This window comes from Piliocolobus tephrosceles, chromosome 21 (genome assembly GCF_002776525.5).
Source record: "Piliocolobus tephrosceles isolate RC106 chromosome 21, ASM277652v3, whole genome shotgun sequence".
NCBI classification, from domain to species: Eukaryota; Metazoa; Chordata; class Mammalia; order Primates; family Cercopithecidae; genus Piliocolobus; species Piliocolobus tephrosceles.
The window spans coordinates 45,586,426-45,607,573 of record NC_045454.1 but is presented as its reverse complement, the minus strand read 5'-3'; the positions used below and the strand labels follow the sequence as shown (position 1 = coordinate 45,607,573).

The window sequence follows — 21,148 nt, the reverse complement described above, 5'->3', positions numbered from 1 at the left end:
GAGAATCACTTGAACCCAGGAGGTGGAGGTTGCAGTGAGTCCACATGGCGCCACTGCACTCCAGCCTGGGTGACAGAGCGAGACTCCATCTCAAACAAACAAACAAAACATAATTAAATTGCTATGAAATACTCCAGGTCAAAACAAAAAAAACAAAACAAAAAGAAGTAACAAGTGGGAAGAGGCATCGAGATGAAACAAAAATGACCAAAGGTTGAAGCTGGGAGGCGGCTGCCTGTGGGGTTGTTGTTCTTTCTATGTTGTGAATATTTGAAAATTTTTCATAATAGGATGAAAAATATCAATATTCCCATCAAGTGGCTTGTTGCTACTACCTCATCTGAAACTATAAACCTCAATACTCAGCTCCTTTAAAAGCCAATAACTGACTGGGTGAAGTGGCTCACACTTCTAATCCCAGGACTTTGGGAGGCCAAGGCAGGAGGATCACTTAAGGCCAGGGGTACAAGACCAGCCTGGGTAACAAAGCAACGTTCCATCTCCACAAAAAATACACAAATTAGCTGGCTGTGGTGGTGCATGCCTACAGTCCCAGCTACTCAGGAGGCTAAGATGGGAGAATTACTTGAACCCGGGAGGCAGAGGTTGCAGTGAGCCAAGATCGTGCCGTTGCACTCCAGTCCAGGTGACGAAGCCAGACTTTGTCTCAAAAAAAAAAAAAAAAAAAAAAAAAAATAGCCACACATAGTGTTATACTCTGATAATTCCTTCTACTTAGGAGGCTGAGGCAGGATGATTGCTTGAGCCTGGGAGTTTGAGGCTGCAGTGAGCCATGAACACGCCACTGCACTGCACTCCAGCCTGGGTGACAAAGTAAGACCCTGTCTCAAAAAAAAAAAAAAGCCAATAACTGCATCAAGGAATGTTTTAGACAACCTCGCTGCATCAGCCTGTTAAAAGCCAGAGGTCTGAATCACAGAAAAATTCACATTCCCAATACACACTCACTGGTGGCATCTGTCTGGACATAAATGATGTCACTCTTGGCCCCGTAGGTCCGGCGTTCATCCGAAAAGGTGACCAGCGTCTTCACAAAGATGGCGTACTGGGTCCAGGGCTTGAGACCCCGCATTAGCCATCCTGGGTGGTTCTGTGATTTGGGGTCGTTGGACCTCAGGGGCGGGTCAATGTCTACCACCGTCCAACTGTTGGAACCACACGCATCCTGCCCGTCAAACTCCGTCACATTCTGATAAGGGCTTTCGAGACAAAACAGCAGAAGGAGGTTACCTTTATAAGACCGTCACATTACGGCCGGGCGCGGTGGCTCAAGCCTGTAATCCCAGCACTCTGGGAGGCCGAGGCGGGCAGATCACGAGGTCAGGAGATCGAGACCCTCCTGGCTAACACGGTGAAACCCCGTCTCTACTAAAAAATACAAAAAACTAGCCGGGCGAGTTGGCGGGCGCCTGTAGTCCCAGCTACTCGGGAGGCTGAGGCAGGAGAATGGCGTGAACCCGGGAGGCGGAGCTTGCAGTGAGCTGAGATCCGGCCACTGCACCCAGTCTGGGCGACAGAGCGAGACTCCATCTCCAAAAAAAAAAAAAAAAAAAAAGACCGTCACATTGAGCACCGTGCAGATGAGGCCTGGGAAGTTACATCCTGTAGGGTCATGTTTTACTCACCCAACAATCTTATGCCGCAAGAAAAAATAACTCGGGAACAGCCGAAGAGAAAGGAACCCCCAACCCTGACATCTCAATGAAAAAACACAGCTTCGGCATCCCTTATTCAAAATACTTGGGATTTGGCCAGGCGTGGTAGCTCACGCCTGTAATCCCAGCACTTTGGGAGGCTGAGGTGGGTGGATCATTAGAGGCCAGGAGTTCGAGACCAGCCTGGCCAACATGATGAAACCTCATCTCTACTAAAAATACAAAAATTAGCAAGGCGTGGTGGCGGGCGCCTGTAATCCCAGCTGCTCTGGAGGCTGAGGCAAGAGAATTGCTTGAACTCGGGAGCAGAGGTTGCAATGAATCGAGATCGCACCACTGCCCTTCAGCCTGGGTGACAGAGCAAGACTCTGTCTAAAAATGAATAAATAAATAAATAAATGATTGGGACCAGAAGTGTTTTGGATTTTAGATATTTTTGGGTTTTGAAATATTTGCATTTTACTAGTTAATTTGCATTGTACCAGTTCAGCATCTCGAATCTCAAAATCTGAAATCTGAAATGCTCCAATGAGCTTTTCCGTTGAGCATCAGGTTGGCCCTCAAAAAGCTTTGGATTTTGGAGCATTACAGATTTCAGATTTTCAGTTAGGGATACTCAATCTGTAATAATAGTAATAGCAGGAATTTCCTCGCAAGTTATTGATAGACTGTGCATAAGTTCTCAGCAAGGCACAAGGTCAATCTTGGGGGCTAGAACTATTATTAATATTACTACTGGCCAGGTGTGGTGGCTCATGCCTGTAATCCCAGCACTTTGGGAGGCCAAGGTGGGTGGATCACCTGAGGTCAGGAGTTTGAGACCAGCCTGGCCAACATGGCAAAACACGTCTCTACCAAAAATACACAAATTAGCTGGGTGTGATGGTGCACGCCTGTAATCCCAGCTACTCAAGAGACTGAGGCAGGAGAATTGCTTGAACCCAGGAGGCAGAGGTTGCAGTAAGCCAAGATCGTGCCACTGCACTGCAGCCTGGGCGACAGAGCGAGACTCCGTCTCAAAAAAAAAAAAAAAAAAAAAAGTTGGGGAAAAAAATGAAAAATAGGTAAGCAATACATTTGATAACATCCGCTCAGTAGACTGAGTTCCTGACTACAAAGGATGTCTGATGAGACATACACAGGCCAGGCAAAATGGAATACTGCCCCAGGAAACTGGCCAGTCCGGCCTTCTACGAAAGCTGCCTGCTTCCATTTTCGGCATTTGATAAAAGCAGACAGTATTGACTTTGCATACCATTGACCGGTGAGATTGTAAAAAGGAACCTAAGGTATTTATTCCAGGAGGAGGAGGGAGATAGAGAGGAACCCGAGAGGGGCAGATTGGGGCACAGACAAGGCAAGCACAGAGCCAGCCGGCCCTAGCCTCTGCAAGGTCTAACTCTTCCACTTACGCCTCTTTGTAGAACAGCATGAACCCCAGGAGGTCTCGGAAGTCGGGGGGCCAGTATGGCTCCCATCTCAGCAAGATCTTATCGAAAGATGTCCGAATGTAAGAAAATTTAAGTAACTCATTTTCACCTGGAAAAGTTAAAACAAAAGGCAAAAACAAGCTATTTCAGTATAGTTTCAGACCAAAGCCTGGGACCCCCCAAACTTCCTGGAGGGACTGTGAGAAGGGAGAGGTCGGGCTGCTATTTCCCCTAAGGGTCTCCTCCCCACGTGCCTGGCTGAGTATGAACGGGGGGAGATTCAAAGGCAAGAAACGGTTTTGCAACTTGGCCACTCACGCTCATGTAAGCCAATGACTTGACTCAGCCAGACACTCAACTGAATAAGGGCGATCTGTGCCCGCGCGAGAAGGACAACCGGCCAACAGGTATTGGAGGAAGAGATTTCCAAGGATGATGTTTGTCCTGACACAAGGTTGTCTCACATGTGGACTTCTAAGACTGACCTGGAAGGAGGTGCAACTCCAGTGCAAATAAACCCAGGCCAAGTGATTTTAGAGAGCCTGCAGACCATTAGACATTGGAGAGACGCATCTAAGTAATTCTCTCGGCCTAGAAGGCAAGCCCTCTCCTAAACCTCACCCCAACCTCGTTGTCTCTTCTTGTACTATTTTTTATTTTTTTTGAGACAGTCTTGCTCTGTTGCCACGGCTGGAGTGCAGTGGCACGATATCTGCTCACTATAACCTCTGTCTACCAGGTTTGAGCAATTCTCATGCCTCAACCTCTCAAGTAGCTGGGATTACAGGCACCCACCACCACGCCCAGCTAGTTTTTGTATATTTTTTTAGTAGAGATGGGGTTTCACCACATTGGACAGGCTGCTCTCGAACTCCTGACCTCAAGTGATCTGCCCACCTCAGCCTCCCAAAGGGTTGGGATAACAGGCGTGAGCCACCATGCCCGGCCCTTGTACTACATTTTGACATAAGTAGTTAACTCCCCATGGAGGTGTCACAGAAGCCCCTGGCAGCTCACTGCTCAGAATCTGTCAGGGAAGTGCAGTCAGCAGGCAGCCTGCAGCTGCAGAAACTGCAGGACCCGCTACAGCATTCCAGCCAAGACCTGATTCTCCCTGGACAACCCCCACCTGTGACTGAGCTTGGTGGATGCCTGGCCGTTCCATTGCAATGCAGAACTTCCCTGCGGACAACTGTGGCCTTGAGCTCTTTCTGGGTTTGGACAAGACTCAGGGATACACCACTGTTTGAGGCTCTCCCAGCCCTATCCTCCTTCCTTCCTGCTCTCTGTTCACAGAGGTCAGACCCACGCTGTTGTCAAAAGGCTCTTCATGGCTGGGCATGGTGGCTCACACCTGTAATCCCAGCACTTTGGGAGGCCGAGGCAGGAGGATCACATGAGGTCAGGATTCAAGACCACCCTGGCCAACACGGCAAAACCCTGTCTCTACTAAAAATACAAAAAAAATTAGCCGGGCATGGTGGCATGTGCCTGTAGTCCCAGCTACTCTGGAGGCTGAAGCGAGAGAATTACTTGAATCCAGGAGGAGGAGGTTGCAGTGAGCCAAGATCGCACCACTGCACTCCAGCCTGGGTGACAGAGCAAGACTCTGTCTCCTCTAAAAAAAAAAAAAAAAAAAAAAGGAAGCTCTTCTTCTCTTTCATATGTCATGGGTATTACCCTCTATACATTTTCTGCACTCCTAAACTTCAATTTGGTAGTCACTTCCCAAGACATGCAGACTGACATAGGTATTTTACTCAACTCTGAACTCTTCAGCATCAGCCTGATACACATATAAGAAGATGTCATTCATTCATCCATTATTCATTCATCCATTCATTCAGTGCTTGTATGACCTCACCCCGTATCAGGTACTATATTGCATGCAGTAAGCATAGTGATAATATTAATAAATGCGCAGAATCTGCCCTCAGTAAGAAAGCCTATCACACAATGGGTTGTTAGAGGGAAATAACACCCCGGGGGGCCACTGTGATGGATGAGAGAGGACAGCCACATTATCTGGTTTGTGGACCACTTACAGCAGGGGTCCCCAGCCCCTGGGCTACAGACCAGTACTGCTCCATGGCCTGTTAGGAACAGGGCTGTATAGCAGGCGGTGAGTGGTGGGCGAGCAAGTGAAGCTTCATCTGTATTTACAGTCACTCCCCATCGCTCGCATGACTACCTGAGCTCTGCCTCCTGTCAGATCAGCGGCAGCATTAGATTCTCATAGGAGCATGAACCCCATTGTGAACTGTGCACATGAGGGATCCAGACTGCACACTCCTTATGAAAATCTAATGCCCGATGATCTGCCACTGTCTCCCATCACCCCCAGCTGGGACCATCTAGTTGCAGGAACATAAGCTCAGGGCTCCCACTGATTCTACCTGATGGTGAGTTGTCCAATTCTTTCATGATACATTACAATGTAACAATAATAGGAATAAGGTGCACAATAAACGTAATGCACTTGAATCATGCCGAAACCATCCCCACCCCCCCACCAATCCGTGGAAAAACCATCTTCCACTAAACGGGTCCCTGGTGCCAAAAAGTTTGGGGACCAGTGACTTACAGGATGCCTGGTCCCCATTGGTCTTCAGGGCAATGTCATTTCTCTCCTGGCGCCCCTTGGTTCCTGAAACTTCTTCCATCTTGTGGATTTCTGACAAGCAGAGTTTGGGGTTATAGTGGAAGAAGAGTTTCCCCTGAGTGATGGTGAGGTTGTGTTTGCTCCAATCCCAGAGCTGCCTTAGGTTCTGGTTGTCCAAGGCATAGAAGGAGTAGTTCCTATGGAAATAACACACACATCTAGTCATTCAACAGCTGGTCTTCTACAGCTCCAAGATGGTATGGCCATGCCTGGAGTTGATCTTGTTCAGTGCTATATCCCTAATCCTCTCCACTTGCTTGGCACATACTCAACATATATTTGTCGAATGGGGATAACAGGGGAAGCTGAGGAAGTTTTCATGGACAGGAAGGAGGCTCAGCTCAGCCTTGAAGGGGGGTGGTGAGTCTGTGATGGACTGAGGAATAGGTTTTGCAGAAACCAATTTCTGCAAACAGGGGAAATACTGATGACACAGAGGCACCCAAGCTGAGCTCAGGGAAGAGCAAAGTAGCCTGTTTTGGCCAATAGGTGACAGGAAATAGCTGGAGTTGCAATGGACCAGACCCTCTAGTATACTGCGTGCCAGACCAAGACCAAGAATGTGTGACCGTCCTTAATAAGCAGAAAGGAGCCACTGAAGGTTTTTGTTTGTTTGTTTGTTTTTTAAATTGAGATGGAGTCTCACTCTGTTGCCCAGAGACTACACTCTACTGTTGCCCAGTGCACTCCAGCAGACAATAGAGTCTAAACTATATTGTTTAGACCACCCTCTCGAATCACTTACCAGCTCATGTTGATTAACATGTCCTTTTGTCCCTTTCCTCATTGGCTGTCTGTTCTACAGATGTGAGGCCGGGGCTGAGGCAGCCATCTTGTGACCATGAGGAGCACAAAGATGGAAAGAACCTGGGTCTTCCACAGACCTCCTGTCTATGAGTCAATCTTGATCTGTGTGAAACACAGCTAGTCTGAGTTTCTGCTGTTTTACTAACAGAGTTTCTAGGACCTCAAGGAGAAGGCTGGAATATATTGGAATACACTGAGATGGAGCCCATCCCAGAAATTAGGATGGACAACTAAGACTAAGAACAAATGTCCATTTTATGCATGTTAAACTCTACTTACAATGTAGCCCAAACAGCCGGATGCCCTATTTAGCAAAAATTCCAGCCTGTGCCCTTGGAGGATGGGCACCAAGGTTGGGCTGCTCCCACTTTTGTTTCTCAAGAATGACTATAAAACAGCTTTTACAATTTTTGGCTGGATGGACCTCTAGGCACATTCCAAGTTCTTTTCTCCCGAGGTTTTGCCACATAACTTTTATTTGTTTTTTTAAAAATCCTTAAGTTTTTCTTCTTCTTTTCTTTTCTTCCTTTTTTTTTTTTTTTTTTGTGGACGGAGTCTCGCTCTGTCACCCAGGCTGGAGTACAGTGGTGTGATCTTGGCTCACTGCAACCTCCGTCTCCCAGGTTCAAGCTATTCTCCTGCCTCAGCCTCCCAAGTAGCCGGGATTACAGGTGTGCACCACCACACCTGGCTAATTTTTGTACTTTTAGTAGAGATGGGGTTTCACCATGTTGGCCAGGCTGGTCTTGAACTCCTGGCCTCATGTGTTCCACCCGCATCGGCCTCCCAAAGTGATGGGATTACAGGCATCAGCCACCGCGCCTGGCCAAAAAAATCCTTAAGTTTTTCTAATGCCCGAACTTCCTAGTTAGCACTCAGGCCCACGTACCCAATTTCCAAGGTCTCTCCTCGAATCAGACGTAACTTCCGGAAGAAGGAAAGTGACACCAGAGCATAGGATCGGCGGATTTTTAGATATCCTGAAATTTCTTCAATGAGGCCGAGGTTGGCTTCTAGCTCAGCTGCCAGATTATCTAAGGAAAGGAGAGAATATTCAGTGGGTTTCTATAGAAATATTTCAATCTTCTCATGATTCTCCACAGTGAGAAGATAACCCTCAGGCTGTAAATGATTGGACATACCCAGTTTAAAACTCATCATGCTGGCCAGGCACGGTGGCTCACACCTGTAATCCCAGCACTTTGGGAGGCCGAGGTGGGCGGATCACCTGAGGTCGAGAGTTTGAGACCAGCCTGACCAACGTGGAGAAACCCCGTCTCTACTACAAATACAAAAAAAAATTAGCCAGGTGTGGTGGCACATGCCTGTAATCCCAGTTACTCGGGAGGCTGAGGCAGGAGAATTGCTTGAACCCGGGAGGTGGAGGTTGTGGTGAGCCAAGATTGCACCATTGCACTCCAGCCTGGGCAACAAGAGCGAAACTCCGTCTCAAAACAAAAAACAAAACAAACAAACAAACAAACAAAACCTCGTCTTGCTTAGAACACAATCTGTAGTTCTTAGCATTCCTTAAATGGGTCAAGCATACTTCTGCCCCAGGACCTTGGCACTGGCTGCCTCTGTTGCTCAGAATATTATTTCCACCATATATCTGCTTGGCTTGTTCCACCATCATCTCAAACCCTCTTTTCCCACACCAGAGACTTCTCTAAAATAGCAACCCCAGGCTAGGTGCTGGTGGCTCATGCCTGTAATCCCAGCATCTTGTGAGGGTGAGGCAGGTGGATCACTTGAGGTCAGGAGTTCAAGACCAGCCTGGCCAACATGGTGAAACCCTGTCTCTACTAAAACTACAAAAAAAAAAAAAAAAAAAAATAGCAATCCCTTTTATTCTCTATTTCAGAGGTTGATCAATGACAGCCCGCTGGCCAAATTCCACCTGTTTTGTAAAATAAAGTTTTATTGGAACAAAGCCATGCCCACTAGCTGACATGGGTCTATGACTGTTTTCATATTACAAAAGTAGAGCTGAGTGGTTATGACAGACATTGCCCGGCCTATAGGGCTGAATATATTCATGACAGAGCCCTTTATAGGGAAAAGCTGCCCATTTCCAGTCCACCTGTTACCCTGCTGCACTTCCCTTCACAGCACAGGCCACCACCTGAACTTACAATATCTGTTGATTTACTTATGTGCAAAAATCCAGCAGGGTAAGGACTTGGCCTTACTCACTGTGAGTATTCAATACATGTTTGCTAAAGAAATAAGCAAAGGAATGCCTTTTTGCCTGACATGGTATTTCTTTTCTTTCCTTTTCTTTTTTTTTGAAATGGAGTCTCGGTCTATGGCCCAGGCTGGAGTGCAGTGGTGCGATCTCAGCTCACTGCAACCTCTGCCTCCCAGGTTCAAGTGACTCTCCTGTCTCAGCCTCCCGAGTAGCTGGGACTACAGGCATGTGCCACCATGCCCGGCTAATTTTTGTATTTTTAGCAGAGACACGGTTTCACCATGTTGGCTGGTCTCAAACTCCTGACCTCAAGTGATACGCCCACCTCAGCCTCCCAAAGTGCTGGGGTTACAGGCGTGAGCCACCGCGCCTGGTCTTCTTTTTTTTTTTTTTGAGATGGAGTCTCACTCTGTTGCCCAGGCTGGAGTGCAGTGGCGCGATCTCAGCTCATTGCAACCTCCACTTGCTGAGTTCAAGCAATTCTCCTGCCTCAACCTCCTGTGTAGCTGGGATTACAGGCATGTGCCACCACACCTGGTGAAGTTTTTTGTATTTTTAGTAGAGATGGGGTTTCTCCATGTTTCTCTGAGCTGTGAGTGGGGAAGAAAATGGACATGGAGCCCAGCAGGCACCCCCAATAACCCCCAAGAGAGAGCACTCACTGCCTCCTCGAATGTTGATGATCAGACTCCCGTTGATGACGGTGCATCCTCGGAGCTCCTGGGCAGACGTCACCGAGTCGATGGTCTTCTCGCCTTCTAGGAGGTGGCATACCTTGGGACAGGGACCCAGGCACGGGGTGCACAGCAAGCTAAGGCAGAGCAGAGAGAGAGAGGGATAAGGGTGTTCAAAGTCCCTCAGACATCTCCGGCATCTTTCTGCCTGATATGCTATTTCTTTGTATGTGCGTGTGACAGAGTCTTGCTCTGTTGCCCAAGCTGGAGTGCAGTGGTGAGATCTCAGCTCACTGCAACCTCTGCCTCCCGGGTTCAAGAGATTCTCCTGCCTCAGCCTCCACAGTAGCTGGGATTACAGGTGCCCACGACCACGCCCAGCTAATTTTTGTATTTTTGAGTAGAGACAGGGTTTCACCATGTTGACCAGGCTGGTCTCCAACTCCTGACCTCAAGTGATCCACTCGCCTCAGCCTCCCAAAGTGCTGGGATTACAGGTGTGAGCCACTGCACCTGGCCCTTTCTGCCTGAGATGATATTTCTGAAAACACAGTCTGCCCATCTACCATAGGGCATATTGCTTGATTGTTAAAATTGTAGATTCTGGAGCCGGGCGTGGTGGTTCCCGCCTGTCATCTCTGCACTTTGAGAGGCCGAGGAGGGAGTGTTGCTTGAGCCTGGGAGTTCGAGATCAGCCTAGGAAGACAGCATACCATGCAGGGTCTCAAGTGATGGCATGAGTCCGTCATGCGACGGCAAGGTCTTCTGACCTCAGCATTGTTCACATCTGGGGCCAAGTAACTCTCCACTGTGGTGGTGTGGGTGGCATCCTGTGCATTGGACGATATTAGGCAGCATCTCTACGCTCCACTCAAGAGATGCCAGTAGTATCCCTCCCGTAAGTTGTGGCAATTAAAAATGTCCTCCAGGCCAGGCGCAGTGGCTCACGCCTGTAATCCCAGCACTTTGGGAGCCTGGCCAACATGGTGAAACCTTGTCTCTACTAAAAATACAAAAATTAGCCAGGTGTAGTGGTGCCCACCTGTAATCCCAACTACTGGGGAGGCTGAGGCAGGAGAATCACTTGAACCCAGGAGACGGTGGCTGCAGTGAGCCAAGATCGTGCCACTTTACTCCAGTCTGGGTGACAGAGTAAGACTCTGTCTCAAAAAAAAAAAAAAAAAAAAAAAAAAAAAAAAGCAGCACCTTCCTCCTTTCTCTGTTCCTCCAGTCGTGTAAGATGTGCCTGCCTCCCCTTCACTTTCCCCCATGATTGTAAGTTTCCTGAGGCCTCCCCAGAAACAGAAGCTGCTATGCTTCCTGTACAGCCTGCAGGGCCATGAGCCAATTAAATCTCTTTTCTTTATAAATGACCCAGTTCCAGGTATTTCTTTTTTTTTTTTTTTTTTTTTTTCTTTTTTCCTATGAGACTGAGTTTTGCTCTTGTTGCCCAGGCTGGAGTGCAACGGCGCCATCTCAGCTCACCGTAACCTACACCTCCTGAGTTCGAGCGATTCTCCTGCCTCAGCCTCCCAAGTAGCTGGGATTACAGACGCACACCACCACGCCCAGCTAATTTTGTATTTTTAGTAGAGACGGGGTTTCTCCATGTTGGTCAGGCTCGTCTTGAACTCCTGACCTCAGGTGATCCGCCCACCTCGGCCTCCCAAAGTGCTGGGATTACAGGTGTGAGCCACTGCACCCAGCTAACTTTGTATTTTTAGTAGAGATGGGGTTTCTCCATGTTGGTCAGACTGGTCTTGAACTCCCAACCTCAGATGATCCACCCACCTCGGCCTCCCAAAGTGCTGGGATTACAGGCGTGAGCCACGATGCCCCGCTCCAGGTTTTTATTTATAGCAGTGCAGAAATGGACGAATGCATGTGGTAATGAGAATGTGACATTCATTACCTTGAGCTGATGGGCCTGATGTGGCAGAACTGACACTGTTACCCCAACGTGGCAGAACTCAACTTCCTACTCCAAGGAGACAGGACATTGGCTGTTCTGTGTGGGATTTGATGCAAGTATGGCTGTAACATGACTCCATGTTTAACAGCAAACGACTTGGGCAACCTTTGATTTTGCCAACCTGCAGCCTGATGCCATCAAACTCACAGCCCCCAGGAGTCCTTTGGGAGCCAGTCCTCCCCGAACACACGGTCTCTGAGATCAGCTCTTGGCTTCCAAAGCCTTTCTAGATCCAGGATGGACACAAGATCCAAGACAAGCTGAGCACCACCTTCTATTCCTGTGACGGCTCAGAGATGGGTACAGGACTTAAGTCAGCGCAGTGAGAGTTTTGCTAGAACATGCAGGAAGGGGAATTGTCTTCCTTCTGGAGTATCTAAGGGTTTTGCCATCTTGCTAGCATGGGGTGAAGGGTGAGGGAGAAGCTGCCTGAAAAGAAAACCAACAAAGAGCAAAATAAAGATGGAAGAGACTGATCAGGTACATCACTTAAGCTTCTTGATACAGCTATGCCTGAAGCAACTCCCTAAACTTTTTGGTTATGGGCACTAACAAACTCCTTTAATCTTGGTTAAGTCAAGTTTTTTTTTGTTTGTTTTTGTTTTTTTGTTTTTTTCTGATGGAGTCTCGCTCTTATTGCTCAGGCTGGAGTGCAATGGTACAACCTCGGCTCACTGCAACCTCCGCCTCCCAGGTTCAAACGATTCTCCTGCCTCAGCCTCCTGAGTAACTGGGATTACAGGCCTGCACCACCATGCCCATCTAATTTTGTATTTTTATTTTTTAATTTTTTTTAGTAGAGATGGGGTTTCTCCATGCTGGTCAGGCTGGTCTCGAACTCCTGACCTCAGGTGATCCACCCGCCTCAGCCTCCCAAAGGGCTGGGATTACAGGTGTGAGCCATTGTGCCAGGCCGGTTAAGCCAATTTGAGTTGGGGTTCTGGTGCATGAAACCACAAGATTCCCAACTGTTACAGTCTCCGTGTGTTCATTTGAAAATAACAACACTAATGCCACAGCTTGTGATGAGGAACTCAATGATGCATACCACAAAAGCACTTCGCACACAGAACATAATTTTATCCATTGCTACAAGAGTCACTTGTTATCGGTGGCATCGTTGTTGCTGCTGCCGTTGTTCTCACACCCCTGTGTATTTACCTCTTCAGAATGATTTTTGTGACTGTAGTATCATAAAGAATGTATCTGGTCTTCATCCCGGTTCTTGGCATAGAGCTTCAAAAACCCTTGGAATTTTCTGAGTCATAGGAATGCTTTTATTAGGAGGGTTAGGAATGTTGGGGGTGACTTGCGGTGGGGGCCTAGATAACATTAGGGTGGGGGCGGTCACCAGAAAGACCAACCTTGTGATCGGAGGGTTGGGGCTTTTAGTCACCTGACCTCCAGGGAGAGGAGGGGGCTGGAAATGGCAGTGTTTAATCACATGGCCAATGATTTCCATTGATCACACAGAAGGAAGGAGACTCCAATTAAAACTCTGGACACTGGGGCTGGGTGCAGTGCCTCACGCCTGTAATCCTAGCTCTTTGGGAGGCTGAGGCAGGTGAATCGCAAGGTCAGGAGTTCGAGACCAGCCTGGCCAACATGGTGAAACCCCGTCTCTACTAAAAATACAAAAATTAGCCGTGCATGGTGGTGCACACCTGTAATCCCAGCTACTTGGGAGGCTGAGGCAGGAGAATTGCTTGAACCTGGGATGTGGAGATTGCAGTGAGCTGAGATTGTGCCACTGCACTCCAGCCTGGGTGACAGAGTGAGACTCCATCTCAAAACAAACAAACAAACAAAAACTCTGGACACCGAAGCTCAGTAGTACTTCCCAGCTGGTGGACACGTCAGTATGTCAAGAGGGTGATATATGCTGTTGCCACAGGGAGGGAATGTGGAAATTCTGTGTCTAGAACTCTCCCAGATCTTGCCCTATGTGTATGCTTTATAATAAAACTATAACTGTATAGCAGGGTTTTTAAATTTGAGACAAGATCTTGTTCTGCCACCCAGGCTGGAGTGCACTGGCACAATCTCAGCTCACTGCAGCCTCAAACTCCTGGGCTCAAGCAATCCTCCTGCTTAAGCCCCCCAAGTAGCTGGGACTACAGGCACGCACCCCCACACCTGGCTAATGTTTTTAAATTTTTATAGAGATGGGGTCTTGCTATGTTGTCCAGGCTGGTCTCAAACCTCTGAGCTCAAGTGAGCCTCCCACCTTAGCCTCCCAAAGTGCTGGGATTACGGGCATGAGCCACCACACCTGGTTTATTTTCGTTCTGTGAGTTCCTTCTAGTAAATTATCAAACCCAAAGAGTTTGTGGGACTCCCCAATTTAGAGCCAGTTAATCAGAAGTGTGGGTGGCTGGGGGAATCCCCAAGATGCTGCCAGTGTCTGAAGTAAGGGAAATCTCATGAAAGGCTGAGCCTTAAACTTGTGGAGTCTGATGCTAACTTTGGAGGAGGACGGTGTCAGAACGGTGCTGCAGTACACCCAGGTAGTGGCAGAACAGCTGAGGCGGAAACAAAACAGTGACCAAATGTTTGACTTCTTTTATTGCCTCTATTCTTATTATGTGGCAGGCAATGCTCTAAGCCTGGAGTTGGCAAACAGTGGCTTGGGAGCCAAATCCAGTTGGCCACCTGTTTTTGCAAATAATATCCTATTGGAATATGGCCACATTTATTGGTTAGTGTATCGTCTAACCCCGCTTTCACACTGCAAAGGCAGAGTTAAGTCACTCCAACAGAGACCATATGGCCCTGAGAGCTGAAAATATTTACTATCTGGCCCTTGGCCAACCCCTGTTCTCAGCTGCCAGTATACACGAGTGAACAAAGCCAATAATATGCTTTCCCAGTGGGAAATTATAAATGACCACGAGTTCTTTGCAGCCTCTCCCACCAAGAAGTGGAGTCTGTGTTCCCACCTGTTGAATCTGGGCTTGGCCATATGGCTTGCTTTGGCCAATGGGATATTTGCAAACGCGATACAAGCTGAGGCTTGAAAAGACTTGAACGCTGAGGTCTGTCCTTCCTGGCTGCTGGAGTGACAGACTTATGGAGAGAGACCCCCGCTGACCATCTAAGACACAAGAGGCTCTCTCCTAAACCATCAGCCATAGCTAAATAGGCCCAGGCCAGACAAACCTTTGGTCAACACATAAAATCATCAGAACTCCTAAAGGAGTGTTTTAAGCCACTAAGCACTGAGGTGGTTTTGTTACACAGCAAGAGCTAGCTGATACACTCCCAAAGCTTATAAGCTGGTTAGGTGCAGTGGCTCAGGCCCTGTAATCTCAGCACTTTGGGAAGCCAAGGTGGGAGGCTCGCTTAAGCCCAGGAGTTCAAGACGAGCCTGGGGAATAGAGCAAGACTCCTATCACTACAAAATTTTTTTTTAGCCAGGTGTGGTGGTATGTGCCTATAGTCCCAGCTACTCAGGAGGCTGTGGCAGGAGGATCTCTTGAGCCCAGGGGGTTGAGACCACAGTGAGCCATGTGGGTGCCACTGCACTCCAGCCTGGGCGACAGAGCGAGACTCTGTCTCAAAAGAAAAAAAAAAAAAAAAAAAAAAAACATTAGCCAGGCATGGTGGCGGGCGCCTGTAATCCCAGCTACTCGTGAGGCTAAGAGAGGATCTCAGTTCACTGCAAGCTCCGCCTCCTGGGTTTACGCCATTCTCCTGCCTCAGCCTCCCGAGCAACTGGGACTACAGGCGCCCGCCACCTCACCCGGCTAGATTTTTGTATTTTTTAGTAGAGACGGGGTTTCACCGTGTTAGCCAGGATGGTCTCGATCTCCTAACTTTGTGATCCGCCCATCTTGGCCTCCCAAAGTGCTGGGATTACAGGCTTGAGCCACCGCACCTGGCCAACTGCCTGCCTCATTTTTGTATTTTCAGTAGAGATGGGGTTTCACCATGTTGGTCAGGCTGGTCTCGAACTCCTGACCTCAGGTGATCCACCCACCTCGGCTTCCCAAAGTGCTGGGGTTATAGGCGTGAGCCACCACCCCCGGCCCAGGTGGCCACTTTTAACCAGTGTCACTAGAATGGAAGCAGGAGCAAAGAGATTGTTCAAGGGGACTGGGTCAGACATGATGGTGAAGTAGATGGAGTTGTAGACGAATTTGAGACCTCAGCTTAACAGGAAGAAGTGAGAGAGGCCAAGCAGAGTCAAGGATTTTAGGTCATTCTCCCCTTCCCAGTGGATGTCCCATACTCATTGAAAATTTATTCATCACAAATATCTGGTCCTTCTCATCTCAGGAAGCAGCACTGTGCTATTACATCCCAGCAGGTACTTTGGAATGACAGTTGACGGTGAGACCTTTTTTTTTTTTTGGAGATGCAGTTTCACTCTTGTCACCCAGGCTGAAGTACAATGGCATGATCTCAACTCACTGCAACCTCCGCCTCCTGGGTTCAAGCAATTCTCATGCCTCAGCCTCCCGAGGAGCTGGAATAACAGGTATGCACCACCACGCCCAGCTAATTTTTTATTTTTTAATTTTTTTTGTATTTTAAGTAAAGATGGGGTTTCACCATGGTGGCCAGGCTGATCTCAAACTCCTGCCCTCAGGTTATCCATCCACTTCGGCCTCCCAAAATGCTGGGATTACAGGCATGAGCCGCTGCGCCTGGCCAAGACCTTTTAACAAATCCACGTGAGTTGCCAGAACTCTGCTCTGAAAACATCAAGAACTCTTTCCCAGATAAGCTGCCAGAATGGAAGTAAACATCTGGCCCTATTTGATAACAAACCACATTCGAAAATGCCACAGTACTATGAAGTCTTTCATAAGATAAAAAGAAAAGCTTCAGGCCAGGTATGGTTGCTCACACCTGTAATCCCAGAACTTTGGGAGGCCGAAGCGGGTGGATCACTTGAGGTCAGGAGTTCGAGACCAGCCTGGCCAAGATGGTGAAACCCCGTCTCTACTAAAAATACAAGAAAAAATTTAACTGGGCATGGTGACAGATGTCTATAATCCCAGCTACTCAGAGGCTGAGGGAGGAGAATCACTTGAACCCGGGAGGCTGAGGTTACAGTGAGCCGAGATCGCACCATTGCACTCCAGTGTGGGCAACAAGAATGAAACTCCATCTCAAAAATACAAAAGCACTAACAAAAAACATTGGCCGGGCTTGTTGGCTCACACCTGTAATCCCAGCTACTTGGGAGGCTGAGGCAGGAGAATTGCTTGAACCCAGGAGGCAGAGGTTGCAGTGAGCCGAGATCACGCCACTGCACTCCAGCCTGGGTGACAGAGTGAGGCTCTGTCTCAAAATAAATAAATAAATTAATTAATTAATTAAGTAAAAGCTTCACAAAAAAATATTATTTTTTTTAAACCTACGCAATAAAATACTGCGACAATGCACCATCCTCTCCTTTGTTTTCTTCCATTCAGGAATGGTCTCCGATGCCAAAGATGTGCTATCAGTTTCTCAGAGTTTTTGTTTTAGCATCTCCTACATCATCAGTGAGAAAATCAAAGGAGGTTGCTATATTTCTCAGGCCGTAGTTAAGGTGAGGCAAAAATGCCTTTTATTTAAGGCCAATGTCTTTTAAACAAACGTCTTGCCAGGAGATATTAACGCTTTTTTTTTTTTTTTTTTTTTAATTTCAAATGCGATTTTAAAAAGAAAGAAAAGAATCAAAAGGAATATGGTCATTTCCTCAATCTTGGGAATACACTGGCCAAAAAAAAAAAAAAAAAGTCTGTCTGGTATGCAAAGGTGATTTATAGACCCTTTTGGTCAATAAAGCCAAAAGGTTTTGTTGGTAGGTTTTTATCAACAATAAGCAAAACAAAACATATTGTACTTACAGGTTTCACAAACACTCAAAGAAAGAGTCACAAGAACTGAAATTACAGTTTGTTTTCCTTCCCGCCCTCTCCACCCAGGGAAATAAAATTTCCCACCACAACACTCTCGCTTGGCTAATTCTCAAGTCTGAAGAGGAAGATACTTTACGTAAGCAGGTCAGCTCAAGGCCTCTTGACATGTGTCTGTTTCTGATTTGTTTTTGTGTTGTTTTGTGGTGTGTGCGTGTGTGTGTTTTTAAAACAAAACATAAAACCTCAATACAAAAACCAGGAAACAGATTTTTGCAACTCAGTTACGGCCCCAAAATAGCTCATGGAAGAAGCTAACAGCGCGAACAGAAAGTCTGTGATGTGCGTAGGAAATCTGACTCACTGCCGAAGAGAGAAAACCCTGCTATTTCTCACCCAAACGGCAGGAAATGGTTTGATTATACTGTCCTTCAGAGAACAGCAAAGCCCTGAGAATAATGCAGAAGTGAGTCTCTTCCTCCTGGAGACAGTATGTTCTGGGCTAATCTTGGCACACCACCAGGCTACAGGCCAGGGAAGACTCAAAAGACCTTGGTATATCCTTGATGTGACAATGATGAAGCTACATCAGTGAGGATAGGCCACGTGGAGGATTTTAGGGAAATCCAAGGACTCTGTCCTTATTATATTTTCTCGTTCTGAAGTCAAGCACAGAAAGCTTAGAACTGGGGTCCACAATGCCAGATGGCGCGGTGGCTCACACCTGCAATCTCAGCACTTTGAGAGGCCGAGGCAGGTGGACCACCTGAGGTTGGGAGTTTGAGACCAGCCTGACCAACATGGCGAAACCCTGTCTCTATTAAAAATACAAAAATTGGCCAGGCACGGTAGCTCACGCCTGTAATCCCAGCACTTTGGGAGGCTGAGACGGGCGGATCATGAGGTCAGGAGATCGAGACCATCCTGGCTAACATAGTGAAACCCCGTCTCTACTAAAAATACAAAAAATTAGCCAGGCGTGGTGACGGGCGCCTGTAGTCCCAGCTACTTGCGAGGCTGAAGCAGGAGAATGGTGTGAACCCGGGAGGTAGAGCTTGCAGTGAGCCGAGATCGCACCACTGCACTCCAGCCTGGGTGACAGAGCAAGACTCCGTCTCAAAAAAAAAAAAAAAAAAAAAAAATTAGCCAGGCATGATGGCAGGCACCTGCAGTCCCAGCTGCTTAGGAGGCTGAGGTAGGAAAATTGCTTGAACCCAGGAGGCAGAGGTTGCAGTGAGCCAGGTTCGTGCCACTGCACTCCAGCTTGGGTAACAGAACAAGACTCCATCTCAAAAAAAAAAAAAAAGAAAGAATGGTGGGCACAATACCAGAAGTATATACTATCTGGCCCTTTAGAGAAAAAGGTAGTCAACTCCTGCTCCCAAGCCCAGGACCAAAATACGTGCCAAAGTAGCATCTGAGAGCAGAGACCTCACTCATAGCCAATTAACCCTGATTTGCACACAGTTTTAACAGGAGGCATTGTTACAACCAACCCCACGTTCCTTCTCCTCTCGGCTGCCCCCCGGACCCACATCCAGAACTCACTTGCTGGAATTCATCGTGTACCCGGAGGGACACTCAGGGATGCACTTGTTGTTATGAATGACGTACTGGTGGCAGCCCTGCCTCCGCGAGTTCTTGCATTTGTGGTGCAGGTCCTGGCAGAAGCTGAAGTTCACACAGCGCCAGTCCTGGAAGTGGTAGTACGGGGGTGGGCAAGTCTCCACACACCTGCCATCCAGGTAGAAGTTGCGGCAGGCCACGCACTTGGTGGGGTCATCGGGCTCAGAACAGTTGCCCAGGCACTCGCTGTGGCAACAGAGGCCTTCGGCAGTGCAGCCGTGTGACTTACAGATGGTTGGACAAACTGGAGAGAGAGAGGGAAGAAAATAAATGAATAAATAAAACAGCTGGTCAATGGCTCTGTCCAATTCCTGTCTGCATATGCAGCAATTCTGGATCAGACAGTGAGAGCCAACCAAATACTAACAATAAAAGCAGCATTTCTACATCATTACCCACATGCCAGACACATCTATTAACTGGTTTAAGCCTCCAAACCATTGGTGTGCTTGTCAATGTTTAACAACTGCCTGAGGGAGGGGGACAGGAGGGCCCAGATTTATATAGCCCTTGCCAATTTCCATGGTGTAAATATTCCTATTGACACAAAAGTAGTAAATAACCTCAACAGCACAGATAATAGGAAAACATCGTATGCTATTAGGAGGTGGTGAGTTTTGAGTATTTGTTACTTTTTAAAACCTTTGTTAATTTAAAAACTTCGGTTTTTAATGTCATTTGTTTAACTGTAGGTTTATGTAGTTTTTATGCATATCTATGTCTAACAAATGGCTCACGAATCGCCTGAAAATTTGACCACTGGCTCTAGCAGGCCAACTCCAGCATGCTGCTGCACCCCACATGTGAAGTAGATACACTGTTATCTCCTTTATTTTTTTTGTTTTACAAATTGGGAAACTGAGGCATGGGGAGGTTAAGTAACTTGCCCCCAAACCACTGATTGCTTCAAGAGACATTTGCTTGCACTAATCTAGATACTGTAGCCACTATGGGGAAAAAGTGGCTGCAGACCCTGCCTTTGGGAGCAAGCACAAGGTCTAATAGAGGAGACATGTTAGCTACTTAAACATGCAAAGGTGTCTGGGTGGCATGGCTCACGCCTGTAATCCCAGTACTCTGGGAGCTCGAGGTGGGTGGATCACCTGAGGTCAGGAGTTTGAGACAAGCCTGGCCAACATGGTGAAACCCTGTCTCTACTAAAAATACAAAAATTAGCCGGGTGTGGTGGTGCACGCCTGTAATCCCAGCTGCTCAGGAGGCTGAGGTACGAGAATCCCTTGAATGCAGGAGGTGGAGGTTGCACTGAGCCAAGATCGTGCCATTACACTCCAGCCTGGGCGACAAGAGCAAAATTCCATCCAAAAAAAAAAAGGTGGGGGTGGGGGGGCTCATCCCTGTAATCCTAGCACTTTGGGAGGCCAAGGTGGGCAGATCACCTGAGGTCAGGAGTTCGAGACCAGCCTGGCTAACATGGTGAAACCCCATCTCTACTGAAAATACAAACAATTAGCCAGGTATGGTGGCGGGCGACTGTAATCCCAGCTACTCAGGAGGCTGAGGCAGGAGAATCACTTGAACCTGGCAGGTGGAGGTTGCAGGGAGCCGAGATCATGCCAATGCCCTCCAGCCTTGGTGACAGAGGGAGACTGTCTCAAAACAAAAAAACGAAACAAAACAAAAAAAGAAAAAAAGTTGAGGAGTATTCTTCACCCCAAATCCCCAGACTGTGATTCTCAGCACAGTGGATCCCACCAGCCAAACTCGGGGAACAGAAGCGGCCCCAGAAGCTACATCCATATGTGAGCAGCACCGTCCGGTCGAACTTTCTGCGATGACAGAAATGTTCTCTACCTGGACCGTCCAACACAGTAGCCACTTCTCCCCTGTGGCTTCTGAATGTGGTTAGTGCGACTAGGATATCCGATTTTTTTTTAAGTGTGGTAAAATACACATAGCATAAAATTCACTATTGTAACCATGTCTATATGTAGAGTTCAGTGGTATTAAATACTTTCACGTGGCTATGCGACCATCACCACCACCCATCTCCAGAACTTTCTCATCTTAAGCAAACTGAAACTCTGTCCCCATGAAACACTCACACCCACCTCCTCCCCAGCTCCTGGCACCTCCCATTTTACTTTATTTTTATTATTATTATTATTTTATTTTATTTTTTTTTGAGACAGAGTCTTACTTTGTCGCCCAGGCTGGAGTGCAGTGGTGCAATCTCAGCTCACTGTAACCTCCGCCTCCCGGGTTCAAGTGATTCTCCTGCCTCAGCCCCCAGAGTAGCT

The 21,148-nt window shown here is 47.6% G+C and overlaps 1 protein-coding gene across 1 annotated transcript in view; it reads right to left on the bottom strand.

Annotated features, from left to right (window-relative positions):
* Window positions 1-21,148, bottom strand: part of INSR (insulin receptor) — a 191,362-nt gene that overhangs the window by 54,668 nt on the left and 115,546 nt on the right. Inside the window, exons 3-8 of the mRNA XM_026455549.2 lie at window positions 18,813-19,134; window positions 9,429-9,577; window positions 7,465-7,609; window positions 5,691-5,905; window positions 3,089-3,215; window positions 970-1,220 (exon numbers count right to left, since the gene is read on the bottom strand). Coding sequence (XP_026311334.1) covers window positions 970-1,220; window positions 3,089-3,215; window positions 5,691-5,905; window positions 7,465-7,609; window positions 9,429-9,577; window positions 18,813-19,134 — 1,209 coding nt within the window. The remainder of the gene's footprint in view (window positions 1-969; window positions 1,221-3,088; window positions 3,216-5,690; window positions 5,906-7,464; window positions 7,610-9,428; window positions 9,578-18,812; window positions 19,135-21,148) is intronic.